Genomic DNA, 13,740 nt, shown 5'->3' on the forward strand with positions numbered 1-13,740 from the left:
ATTCTCTTTACAGCCTCACATTTTGCCTTCTTCAGCATTTGACAGGAGAGGAGGCCCTGTGAAATCTTACAGTCAGGGGATGATGATGAGGAGGAAAAATTGAAAGGTAGGTAGAGTGCACAGCCAAGGAATGGTCAGGAAGGAATACCCAATATCCAACTCCTCAGTAGAGATTTTTAGTTACATCTAAGTGAACTTCTGTTCAAACTCTACAATCTCCTACCCAGAAAAATCTCTCTCCTATAATATCAATCACACACAAAATCAGAGGTTTTCTCAGTTTCATGCATTTTAATATTAAGTGTTTCGGACCAAGAAAACTTTGCCTTATAAAAGTCTGGGGCAAAAAAAAAAAAATACCCTGCCTCAGAGCTCAAAAGGAACACACTAGATTTTGACCATGATTTAATGACATTTGAGAGACGATACGGAAGACCATATGAGGGTAATGATCAAATTCACAGGAGGTTAAAAAAAAGACACAGGATAGTGAAAGCAAGGGTTAAAAAGTCACTATTATAAATATGATCAGAATATCTATTTCTGAAAGCATGCCAGACAAGCTGAGAAAACAAAGGTAGTGGTCCAGGAGTAGATGAAGTACTGAACCTTCAAGTATGAGGCACCAAGTTTGATTCCTGGCAATGTATTCTGGCACAATGTATCTGCCAGAATGATGCTCTAGTATTAAGTAATTATATACTTAAAAAGGTAAAAACTTCATTTTTTTTTGTATTGCCACTAGGGTTTTCACCAAGACTTGGTGCCTACACTAGAAACCCACTACTCTGATGGCCTGTTTTTTTTCTTAATTTATTTATGATAAAAATAGGAAGATGGATACATAACCAGATATCACTCAGGTATATGTGCTTCCACAGACTGAACTCAGGACCTCGTGCTTGAGAGTAATGATCCACTTTATCCACTGCGCCACCTCCTGTACCTCTGTTTATTTTTGACAGAACAGAGAGAAATTGAGAGGGGTAGAGGAGATAGAGAGGGAGATATAGAGTCACTTGCAACACTGCTTACAAAGCTTTTCCCCCTACAGGTTTGAACACCGATCTTTGTGCATGGTAACGTGTGCTCAAGTGGATGTGCCACCACCTAGAGATTTTCTCCTTAGTGTAATCAGAAAGCTGGAAAGAAGTAGGCAATAATGGTTTTCTCACCAACTAATTCAAGCTGTTTTAAAGTAGCATCAAGACCATCTTGACTGCTCTCCCTACCACTCACCTGACTGAAAGCCATTAAATAAATAACACAGTGCTTTACAAACACGATTGCTATTACTATTCTATTGCTTTGCCCACTGGTTCAGGGCAATCACTTCAATGTAGTCAATTCCCTGATACCTCAGTGAAAGTTTCCTAACTGATGCCTGTGGTGCCCCTTAATTCCCACGTTGTGGGGAGGGAAGAAGGAAGGTGGGCAGGGCTTTGCTATTTCAGACTTTAAGAACTAGAAATGTCGTTACAGATCATCCTATCTTCCAATTTCCTGAGATCAGAGGTGGGACATTATTCATCCAAGTTCACAATGGCTGCTAGTACTAGCAGTCTAGGGGACAGACACAGAAAACAGAATAAAGTGGCTGGGGGAATGGTGCAGTGGATAAAACCTTGAACTCTCAAGCACAAAGTCCTAAATTTGATGTCCAGCAACACATATGCCAGAGTGGTGCTCTAATGTTCTCTCTCTCTCTCTCTCTCTCTCTCATAAAAATCAATATTTAGTTAACCCAATTACCAAATAATGTGATGATAACAATAACTATCCATTGTCTTCTTGAACCCTAAGACAGCAGGAACCTCACATTTCCTCTATATAGCCTATATTTCCCCCAGTCCTGGAACCTTAGCGTGGGGCCCAACTTCCTGCATGCTTCTCTCAATGCATACCAAATAATATTGCATCTGCCGGTCACAACCTAATCAACGCAATGAGTGCCACCCCAGCATGCTTCACTTCAGACTGTGTCCAGAGACTTCAGGTGTGGAATGACAACCCTTCAGCTTCATTACTCGGGTGAGACCTTTCCTTTCATAGTATTCTCTAGTCCCATTCCAGGTGGTTCACTTCCTAACAAAGTCCCAAAACCTAGATATAGACCAGGTCCCCTGAGATAGAGCATATGTTCACACAGTATCCATAAACTAGGGCAAAATATATACCTGAAAGCAGAAGTACACAAGAGTCTGCAGTGAATATCCCCCTAACACTTCATCGGCACTATTCCAGTCTTTAGGTACATAATTGTTCAACAATTTGTTTGGCTTTGTATGTTAACTCTCTTTTCAGTCACCAGGTTCCAAGGCCAGCAGGATGCCGACCAGACTTCCCTGGACTGATGACCCCACCAATGTGTCCTGGAGCTCCACTTCCCCAGAGACCCACCCTACTAGGAAAAGAGAGAGGCATACTGGGAGTATGGATCAACCAGTCAATGCCCATGTTCAGCAGGGAAGCAATTACAGAAGCCAGATCATCCACCTTCTGCAACCCACAATGACCCTGGGTCCATACTCCCAGAAGGATAGAGAATGGGAAAGTTATTAGGGAAGGGGATGGGATATGGAGATTGGATGGTAGGAATTGTGTGGTGTTGTACCCTTCCTATCCTACGGTTTTGTAATGTCTCCTTTCTTAAATAAATAATTAAATAAAAAATAAGTAAAAATATCAATATTTAAAAAATGAAATAACAATAGGGGCAAGGGGGTAGCATGATGGTTATGCAAAAAGTCTTCCATGCCTAAGACTCTGAGGTCCTAGGTTCACAGGTTCAATCTCTGGTACCATCCTAAGTCAGAGCTAAGCAGTGCTGTGGTTACAAAAGAGATAGAGATAGGTAGAGGGAGGAGAAGGAATAGTAGGAGGAGGAGGAAGAAGAGAAAAAGAAGTAGGAGAAGGAAGAGGAGGAAGAGGGGGGTCGGAGGAGGAGGAGGCGAGAAGGAAAAGTTTAGCAGCCTAGGAAGTGGTGCAGTGGATAAGATACTGAATTGTCTTGGGCATGAGGTCCCACCTCTAGCACTGCAAGAGTTCTTTCCCTTCTCTCTTCCATCAATCAATAAATAAATCCTACTTTTTTCAAAAAGAAAGTATATACTTTTGTATTCTATAATGGTATATTCTTGGAAGCAATTATTACATTACTACTAATAATAAAAATAACAAAAAAGGAAAATAAAATAGTTTACACCTACTGGTCCCAGTGGCTGCTGTCTGCCAAGGAAAAGAGAACAGAATGTGGGAGAAGAGGGTGCCACAAGGGCACCATGAAAAAAACCTAATCTACCAGATGGGGCTCCTTAGTTAGGGATAGTGGCTGAGGTGGCCTGGAACCAAGGAATTTGGTGGCAGGAAATAACCTTCGAGGGACTAAAGTGTTTGCCATGACATCTACGGAATTGATGAAGTCAGATTCATTGCTCCAAAGGACAATGCCACCTCAGCCAGGAATGGGTGAAGTAACTGGGCATTGGGTTTTGACTGGCTTGGCTTAGTTTTATTTTTATTTAATTAATTTTGGAGGGTGGCAGAGGATGAATAAGAGGGAGAAAAGGAGAATGGGAGGGATATATATATATATATATATATAGAGAGAGAGAGAGAGAGAGAGAGAGAAAGAGGGAGAGAGAGAGTAAGAGAGAGAGAAAAAAGAGAGAGAGAAAGAGAAAGAGAGAGAAGGAGAGAGAGGCATCAAAGTTTCCTTCAATGTGGTGGGTTACATGAATTTTTATTTAATTAATTTTTTGGAGGGGAGAGGGAGAGAAGGAGGGTGGAAGGGATGGGGGAGAGCAAGAGACACTGAAACTTCCTTCAGTGTAGTGTGGGCTGTGCTTAAACCTGGGCCACATATATGGTAAAACAGCACATTATCCAAGTGAACTATTTTGCTGGCCCTGCCATTTATTTGCTACATGTGGTTTTGGGTAAGTCACTGAACTTCTCTGAGCCCCAGTCTCCTCTCTGGGGTATGATGGGGGTAGTAGCAGGACCCACCTACCAGCTTAATTGGGAGGATGGCCAGAGGCAATGCATGCAAAGCTCTGTGAGCAGAATATGGCACATGGCTCAGCAGTACCTTTTTTCCCTGCTCAGACAGCTACAACTGGACTCCTGACAATACTTTTTTTCTTGTCACTGAGCTCTCTTCCTTAGCTTAGACTTGCATCCCAGAGCACCAGATAGCATTCACTATCCTATTCTCATGTTTCCTTACTGTCCTACTTCTCTGCCTGTGAGGTTCATAAAATTCCAAGTATTTTTAGATAAGAAATCTGAAGGAACATACCCCAGGAGGTGGGACAGGGACCTCCTTCACTTAGAGATAGGGGGAAGAAGTGGCTGCTCAAGCAGCCCACACCCTCCTGCAGGGAGAGGCTGACTAGGAGCAGAACAAAGAAAAGCCTATGGTCTTCTGGGCTCCCATGGAGTTGGAAGACGGTGCCTGAAGCCAGTCCTTCCATTAAAAGCTACAAGGCAGAGGTTAAATATAGCCCTTTATCCAGTTGTCTAGAACACAGATTTATGAAATGTCAGAGATGTATTAGAGTGAGGAATGATCTTCTCTTTGCTCCGTTTTCAGAGAGTAGAAAGGAGGCTACAGAGAAGAGAAATAAATCTGGCCTTCTCTGGTGGGTGATGGGCAGCACCTGGAAGATTTCCACCTGCTGAATCTCTCCTGGGGCCTCTCTGTGATCACAAACAGGGCTTCAGAGCAGCCAGGTTGGCAGCAGGAAGTCAGCAGGAGGGAGAGAGGTGGAGGAGTGGAAGTGGGAGCAGGGAACTTGCAGCAGGGTGGGGCTGGGTGTGTTGGTTAATGCAGCCTCTCCTTCTATCCCTCTCTCTCCCTCCTTTGAGGAAAGCCAGTGCCCACTGGCTCTGTCTTCTCAAGGACTTGCCAGTGACTGGGAGAAAGGGAACCTGCCCTCCCCCAAGACACCCATACTCCTTGCTTCTCTGCAAGGTAGTCCACAGAGAGAGTTAGAAAATGTCTTCCTGGAGACTGGGGCATTAGTTCAACTGGTAGAGCTCAGGTCTCCCAGGTCTGAGGCTCGGGGTTTGATACCCAGCACTGCATGTATAGAAAATGTCTTCCTGGCTGAGTTTGGAGTATGGAACCAAAGTAAAATATCTCTGAGGGGGGAATGGTGAGGGTAGATGTTCAGCTTCACCATGTGTGGGGGGAGGGACACAGACCTTTGGTGGTGGAAATGATGTTAATATACCCCCAAAAAAAAAGAAAAAGAAAAGAAAAGAAAAGATGTTCCTTAGTCGGTGGTGACTCACCCAGGAGAGCTTGCACATCAGCAAGTGCAAGGACCCGGGTTCAAGTCCCTAGTTCCCACTTGCAGAGGTGGGGTCGAGGGGAACTTCATAAGTGGAGGAGCAGTGCTGCTGGGGTCTCTCCTCTTTGTTTATCTCTGTCTCACTCGCTATTTCTCTGTCTCTTACTACTGTAAACAAAGAGAAAGAAAAAGAAAATAGTGGAGCCATGTAGGTACCTAGTCCTAGCAATAACCCTGGTGGCAAAATAAATAGATCAATAAATAAGATCCGTATTTGTTGTCCACAGGCATCAACTTTGCACTTGAGTCTCCCTCTTGAATGCCATCTATTCCCTTCCTTCTGTGACAGCCCCTCATAAAACACAATTCCAAATACTTGTTTCCTGTTTCTCCTCCATGCCTGGTAGCACAAGGTCCTTACTGAGCTCTGTCCTCAGGCACTTCACTCTGCTCTTGTAATTCCTTTGGCTCATAAACCCCTTTTGAGTAAACTACTGCACACAGTTGGCTAGAGCCTGAGGGACAGGGCATGGACTGACACCTCTGCAGCCACCATACCAGCTCCCAGTATATTTTCAAGGGTATGTGACTGCAGCATCACCTAGTCCATCTTGGCTCATGTTTTTCTTCCCTTCTCACTCCTGGATGACCTCAGATAGAGAGATACAGAGGCAGACAGACAGCAGGAAATACATCACAGTACCAAAGCTTCCCCCAGTTCAGCAGGTGCTGGACTTGAACCTGGGTTGTACATAAAGCAGACAGACACCTTCCCAGCTGAGCTAACTCTCAAGCCCTTTGGCTTATGCTCTTTACAAAAGCTACACAAGAGTCCTGGTGTGACTTAGGACCATGAACTTGATTCCATCCTACTGCCAGGAGGTCTGGCTTGAATGATGATCAGAAAGCACTTGTTCCTTGGTTAGTGACTCGTGTGGATAGGTGGCTGGCAAAGGGTACCCTTTTTCTCTCCATTGCTTCCCTAAAATTTTGGTAGTAAAAAAATTGTTTCTTTAGTAGGAGTCCAGGAAGTGGGTCAAGCCCCAAGATCAAATAAGTCAATATTTCCACCATCCAAGGCCTGCCAGGCCTCAGAAAACATACTGATTACCAGAAAATCAGAGCTGCAGTAGTTATCTCCTGCACACATCATCCCTAAATCACGTTTATTTTTCTCCCTTCTGAGGTGCAGATTGTCAGAATGGGCATGTGATCACATCCACCCTTTCCTCCCCCAGAGGTACCCAAGTTTGAATTCCTTCTGTTAAGCAGCTAGACGGCCCCTCTTTTCATGCCTCAGTAGGAAATGACTATCATTTCAAGCCCCCTTTACCCTCCCCCAATATCGCTCAGGCTGCTTTAGGAGATTCCCCAGATTAGTAGGACCCTCCCTCTTAATGAGCCCCAATCCTTCCCCCCACACACACCCAGGCTGAGCAAGCCACCCTCCCCACCCCCCACTGTGACTCACCTCCCCTGCTCCAGAAGAGGGTGAAAGGTTCAGCTCGCTCCATCGTAGCAGAGTGGAGTGCAAGGGAGTTGGGGGAGGCACTGGGGACAGAGAGACAGGGGACACCACGCTCCTCTTCACTGGCTGCCTTGGGACTCTTGTTCACACATTTCCCAGCACCCTGGCTGGGTCAGTTGGGCCCCACGGATTCCACACTCCATGACCCCATGAAGCCCTTCCTGGGTTGCCCAGCCCAGGGAGAGAGCCACAAACTTAGAGGAAAAGTAATTTTCCTTTCTCCTTTCCCACCCACCCTCGGACCACCCTGCAGCCTCAACGGTCTGTCCCAACAGAGGAGAGAGTTGCTTTTGTGTGGGAGAATGGGCTGTGCCTTTTCTCTAGGGTGAGGTCCTCAGCTCAAGGCCAGGAGTCTGAACCCCAACAGAGGGCTGACCTCCGGCTCCCCGCTGGCTAGGCGGCTGTCCTGGGCAAGGGGAAATGCACAGGAACCGGCTGTCTGAGTCAGCGCCCCTGCTCTATTGTCACCGTGCAGGGCCCTTCCTTCCCAGAGGAGAGATGTGTGCAGAGATAGGACGCTTTTTTTTTTTTGTTGGATGTCTCTCTTTCTCTCTCCCTCTCACTTTCTCTCCCTCTCTTTCTCCTTTTTTCCTTCTCTCCCTCTATTTTCTTTCTCCTCCTCTCCCTCCCCCCATCTCTCTCTCTCTCTCTCTCTCTCTCTCTCTCTCTCTCTCACACACACACACACACACACACATACACACACACACACACAAACACACACACATTCTTTATCTCTTGGCCTGGAACGAAGCCACACACTATGTCTGGATGCACTTCAGTGTGGTTTTCCCAGCTGCTGGCTAGCACCTATCCTGCCACAGGTCACACCTCTCTGCTCAGAGTTCCTCTCCCACCACTTTAACCCCAAGCAAAAGGCATGGTGATGAATCCTAGTCACAGGAGGAAACTGGGGTGCAGACCTTGAAAGAGCCTTTTCCCAAGGTGCAGGAGCCAGAAGAGAGTGAAGTTTGGATTCCAGTTTCACTCCCAGTGGCTTCACTCCCAGAACCCCTGATTCTTCACTGCTTCTCTCACCCCTACCCTAGAAGCACATCCAAACCAAGTCTGTTGCCCAGGGTATATGGCAGTGTGAAAAACCACAAGTTCTAGAATATTTAAAACATTTCTCCTTCAAATATGCTTCTCAATGTTTAGAAGGACAAGGGCCCAGGAAACTAGCTGTATATCACAGAGGTTTATTAGAAAGGGACTCCATGTTCACACTGACAAACTGAGTCTAGGTGGATCAACTGTGCCTTGTCCGATGACTGGCATGGTAGTTCTTGTGTGTGGACTGGAAAGAGACCTTCCGGGCACTTTGTTCTTTTTTCTGGTCATGCCAAGGATACAAAGAAATGCAGGGGTTGGGTGGTGGCTCATATGGTAAAGAACATATGTTACCATGTGTGAGGACCTGGGTTCAAGCTCCCAGTTCCCACCTGTGTGTGGATGTGTTGGGGGGGAGGTTCATAGATGGTGGAACAGTGTTGCAGGTGACTTGTCTCTTCTCCCCTCCCCCCACCATTTCTCTCTGTTTCACTTCTATAAAAAAATAGAAAAGAAAAATAGCCATCAGGAATGATTGAGCCATGCAGTCACCAAGCCCCAGTGATAACACTGGTGGCAGTAAAAAAATAAATAAACAAGAAAAGAAAGAAAATAAATAAGAAAAGATAAAGCAACTTGAAGGAAGGAGTTGTCCCCCTCCCCTCCTGGGAGGAAACACTTCACTTATTTGAGGGTGGTGTTCACCTCCTAGACTGGTCAGATTCTACTTCTCAAGGGTTGGGTGTCTCTATAGGATCTACCTCTAGGATATTTCTGTATGGCTTGTTACAAGAAGATCATATAAAAAATAAAGTGAAATTTCTGGACAAGGAGAATGTGATTTGTCTCTGAAGTTGAGAGATGGTTACTTTCTAGAAGCAAAGACCTAGACAAGCCCTGTCCAACAACATTCAAGAATTTCAGCACAGAATGTTCACTGTGGCTACACAGAGAGAGTGACCTTGGCATGGACACTTCCCAGAGGCCACACCACAGCAGGTTAAGAAGGGAAATGGGAGGAGAGTGGAGACATTTCTCAGGAAGTCTGGCTGCAGAGAGGAAAGAGATAAAGCCATAGCTGGTGGGAGAAGCAAAGACAAGGCTAGGCTGATGTTTGCCAGTATTGGAAAAGTATTGGGTGTTTTTAAGTAAAACACTCATGAAACTGCCACACACACACATCCTCCCTGTAGGCTGAACTTCACCTCAGACCAATTTAACCAGATGCTCTCAGGGTTTTGATAGTATTGCAAATTACCTCAGCTTGAGAACCACTGCACTAATTTTAGGTAGAGACTAAAGTCCAGTCTTTTTCTTCCCTTCTAGTGATTTAATAGTGGTTTATATGGTCACAAGATAACAGCGGTATAGTTGCACACCAACACCTAATACCAATGTTATATGCTCCCGTACTCCCAGTGATAACCACTGTAGTTCTCACAAAGTCTTAAAAACAGTTTGACTATGATATCAAGTCTTAAATCCCAGCAAGTGGGTGGGTGATAGGCAAAATCAGGCTGTCTGTTTTAGCTGTCCCAGTTTGCCAGATTAGCATAATGGCCAGGCTTGAGCTCAAACCCCAGACTCACTGTGTGCTCTGGGTCAAGTTACTAATGTCTCTGAACCTCAGTTTTTAATCTATAGATTAATTATGTAATTAACTCTTTTTGAATACACACACACACACACACACACACACACACATGCACACACACCACCTGTGGGACATAGTAAGAGTACTAAACTGTAAGACGGGTATGTGGATTCTGTGAGTCAACACTGGAAGATGTCTCCAAACACCAGCCATGCTGGGGCTGGGTTCTGTTTTCTGGTGTCCCTCCTAGACCTCCACCTAAGGCTCAGAAGAATCTCTATTCTAAGATCTCATGGGTCTTTCTTCAGTTGGGTCTACCACTGGCAATTGTGCCTGAGTCCATAATCCCCTCCTTGGAAGTCACTTCTCACCTGGGTCCCTCTTGGCTGGAGGCGGCTGCTATTGCTGATAGAAGCTGTGAGCTCACATGGCTGAAGCCATGTTGTTTGGAATGGGAAAGCTCCACAAATTAAAGTCCTGGCTAATATTTACCTTTTGTTTCCCTGACCCAGGCTTTTAAGTTCTTTTGGCTGCAGTCAGGGCAAACTGTTGTCCTAAGGCAGGGAAATCATTAGTGAATGTGTCAATTTCCATAACTCAAATTCCATGCCATGGGGGTTGGAGGACTGATGATGGGAACATTTATGCTCAGAACCAGCAGTGTGACCTTGGGTTCAGTAGATCAGGACTCTGGCTTGGTTGCCCACAGGACAAGACCTCAACATTTTTAGTTTTACTCTTTTTATTTAGATAGAGACAGAACAGAAGAGAGGCAGAGAGAGAGAGAGAGAGAGAGAGAGAGAGAGAGAGAGAGAGAGAGAGAGAGCAGAACTCCAAAGCTTCCTGCAATGCAACAGAGGCTGGGGTTGAACTTAGAATGTGCACATGGCATAACAGCACACTACTGAAGTGAGCTATTTTGTCAGCCCTGGTTTTGCTCTTGACTGTGCAAAGCGCTCCCACCATGTGAGTTAAACTCTGAAGTACCCAGAATATAGGAGACTGGTGACAAAGCCAAAGTTTAGGATTAATGTCTAGGAAGAGAGTGATGGTGCAGGGGTTGGGGTAATCACAAGTCTGGAAAGGGGAAGGGTGGAAGCAGCAGTATTCAGTCTGGAGGAGGGAGGACAAAAGTGTGGGAAGCTCAGTCATGGAAGCCAAAAATCCCTCCAAACCAGGTCCTTGAAGCAGGAACAAGGTCTCAAGCTATGGATTGGTCAGACTATTTCAAAGGAGCAATGTATTACAGTCAGTATAGATATTTTTCCTTCTGTGTGGGATAAGAAGGTGGGAAACCTTCTCTGAGGCAACCCCAATGGCATAAATAGCTTCCTTGCCAGATCTACCAATTTCATAAAAGGAATGCACTGATGCATCTTTGTGTCACCCTCGTGAGCTCCAGAAACCAGATTGAGGACATGAATAGCAGAGAGCAATCAGGAGCCTTGTCCTGCTAAGTGGACTTCAGGAGATTGACTGACTGACTTTTTGAATAGTAAATCTGCTACTGAGAGAGTTGCAGGTTTCATTAAACACCATTTACTCCAAAGGGAAGCAGATGGCATTCAGGAGTTTATTAGCCCAGACTGTTTGGAAGTCTTTCCTCTGGGATGATGCAGAGCTGGCCCACTACTGTGTAGGAGTCCTTAGCAGGGACATCTTTCCTAGTCATCTTAAGGGGCACCTCCACCCATTTCTAAACATCAGAGCTTTGTCTGTATTCGCTAAGCTGGATACAGACCATATGGACCTGACCATGAGGCAGACCATGGTGGTGAGGAAACCCCAGAGAGGTTGAGGACAACTCTTGGGTCATGGTGACTAAAATGAGGGAGGGGAGCATCTGGATTGTGGTCCCCCCAGTTATCTCTGTCTCTCAGTGATCTTAGGCATGTGAGCTCACTAGTGCGGGTTTATAAAATGAAAATGGGCTACTAACCTTTATCAAAACACTTGGATCCTACCATGACAGGCAAAGTCTGCTTTTCCCTTACAAGATGTTTCCATATTGACAGGCAAAAATACACTCTGCTCCTCAGCGACTCCTGAACACTCCTCTCAGTCTCTGTTAAGAAACCCTGGATAGCCTCATATTCGGGAGCTATTCTCTGCCCTAATCCAGCTTTCTAGCCCCATTATCAACTCTGACACCATATTTCCAGACAATATTTTTAGTCCACCTTTATGTGCCATCAGACTCAGGCAAAATTACTAAAGTCATGGGCCCCTTGGAACATACCTAAAATAGACTTCCTAGCTTTTTCCCACCCAAAGACCCCTAATTTCACCTTCTCTATCCCTACGTTTGAGTTCCTGTTTATTTAACAATTTGTCCTGCTTTTTATCTTATCACCTTTCAGCCACCAAGTTCCAAATGCTACTATGATTCCATCCTGACTTCCTAGGCAGATGACCTCACTAATGTGTTCCAAAGTCTCACCTCTCCAAATCACTACCCCACTAAGGAAAGATAGAAACAGTCTGGGGGTGTGGATCAACCTACCAACACCTATGTCCAGTAGGGAACCAACAGAAGTCAGAACTCCCACCTTCTGCACCTCGTAAAGAATTTGGTCCATACTCCCAAAGGGATATAGAATATAAAAGTTTTCAGTGGAGGGGATGGGACATGGAAGTCTAGTGGTGGGAAATGTATGGAATTATACTCCTGTTACCTTAGAAAAAAACTGGACAAGACCATCTCTCTTACTCTGACAGTCAAATGATCTTTTCAGCACATCCACATTCCCTGCTCACCACATGCCTCAAGCTTTATATGTAAGCACTCATTTCACCCTCATGGCTACCCTCTGAGGTAGGCTTAATTAATTCCAGTAAAAAAAAAGGCAATAGAGGCTCTGAAACCCTGAGTGACTTACTAGTCAATGGATAAATTTGTACAAGACCCTGTGAAACTATGAAAGTCTTCACCATGTTATTCATATGATGAATATTCATTATACTAGTCTTCTTACACAGTGTTTACGCACTTCCAAGGATGAAAACCCATAATATTCCAAATTATTCCCTCATCATGGTTACAGAAAGTTTCATTTCCTTAATCAAATGCCAGTAGGACCCAACAGCCAGAAAATACGAGGTTATGTCCACTGGAAGTCATCCAGAAGCATAGGCCCCCACCTGGCTTTGCTATCTATGGAGGTAAGACAATACCTAACATTTCTGTTTTAAAATAATTATGCCATGATAAGGTGTTACATGGGGCAGCCTTTTCTACCTCATAAGGCTCTTTAAGCCATCAATGGCATTTCAGCACAGCCTTGTAAAGTAATCACTGTGATTTTTTTTTTTTACCAGAACACAGCTCAGCTCTGGTTTATAGTGGTGTGGAGGACTGAACTTGGAACTTTGGAGCCTCAGGCTTGACATTCTCTTTACATAACCATTATGCTATTTACCCCTGCTTCTAATTATATATATATATATATATATATATATATATATATGTATATATATATATATTTTATCATCTACATTGCAAATGAAGACAATGGTGAAACAAAGGGTGACAATTTCCTGCAAAAGTTCAAACCCAGAGCTTGAATACAAACCTGGGCTTAAAAAATTATATTGGTGATTTAATACTGATTTACAAAATTACAAGACAAGGGTGGGGGAGGCAGCATAATGGTTATGCAAAAAGACTCTCATGCCTAAGGTTTCTAAGTCCTAGGTTCAACTCCCACCCCCCATAAACTAGAGCTGATCAGAGCTCTGGTAAAAAAAAAAAGGTAACTGGGGTACAATTCCACACCATTCCGACCACCAGAGTTCGGGATCTCCAGTCCCTCCATTGTAAGCTATAGCAGTTCTCCCAAGGTTGCAGATATGGGTTAACTATTATTTATACAACTATATGCCTATATTTGTAATATATAGGCCCCATCTTCCCTTCCTTTCAAAGTCACACATACACCTATTACTATATCCAGATGTCCCTCCTTTTTTCCTCCTCTCTCTCCTGTTCCTGATGGAGGTAGATTTCAGACTCATCTGGTCATCTTCCACCTATCATTTCTCCCCCACTGGAAGTATGGATCAAAATTATTTTTGGGGTGCAGAAGGTGTGATTTATGGATTCTGTAATTCTCTTCTGGATATGGGCATTGGCAGGTTGATCCATACCCCCAGCCTGTTTCTATCTTTCCTAGTGGGCAAGACTCTGAATAGGTGAGGTTCCAAGACACATTGGTGAGGTTGTCTGCCCACAAACCCAGGCTTTTCTACACTAAATTCACTTTTCTCTGTGA

At 44.6% G+C, this 13,740-nt stretch overlaps 1 protein-coding gene across 7 annotated transcripts in view; it reads right to left on the minus strand.

The window, feature by feature from the left end:
- Window positions 1-13,740, minus strand: part of NHSL2 (NHS like 2) — a 256,157-nt gene that overhangs the window by 104,231 nt on the left and 138,186 nt on the right. Inside the window, exon 1 of one of the 7 annotated variants that reach the window (XM_060183240.1) lies at window positions 6,769-7,357. The exons of 5 other annotated variants lie outside the window; for them this stretch is intronic. In XM_060183240.1, coding sequence (XP_060039223.1) covers window positions 6,769-6,811 — 43 coding nt within the window. In that variant the 5' untranslated portion in view covers window positions 6,812-7,357. Of the gene's footprint in view, window positions 1-6,768; window positions 7,358-13,740 lie in introns of those variants that run through there. One more of the 7 variants, XM_060183246.1, reaches the window with a different exon arrangement.

The sequence above is a fragment of the Erinaceus europaeus genome, chromosome X (genome assembly GCF_950295315.1).
Source record: "Erinaceus europaeus chromosome X, mEriEur2.1, whole genome shotgun sequence".
NCBI lineage: Eukaryota > Metazoa > Chordata > Mammalia > Eulipotyphla > Erinaceidae > Erinaceus > Erinaceus europaeus.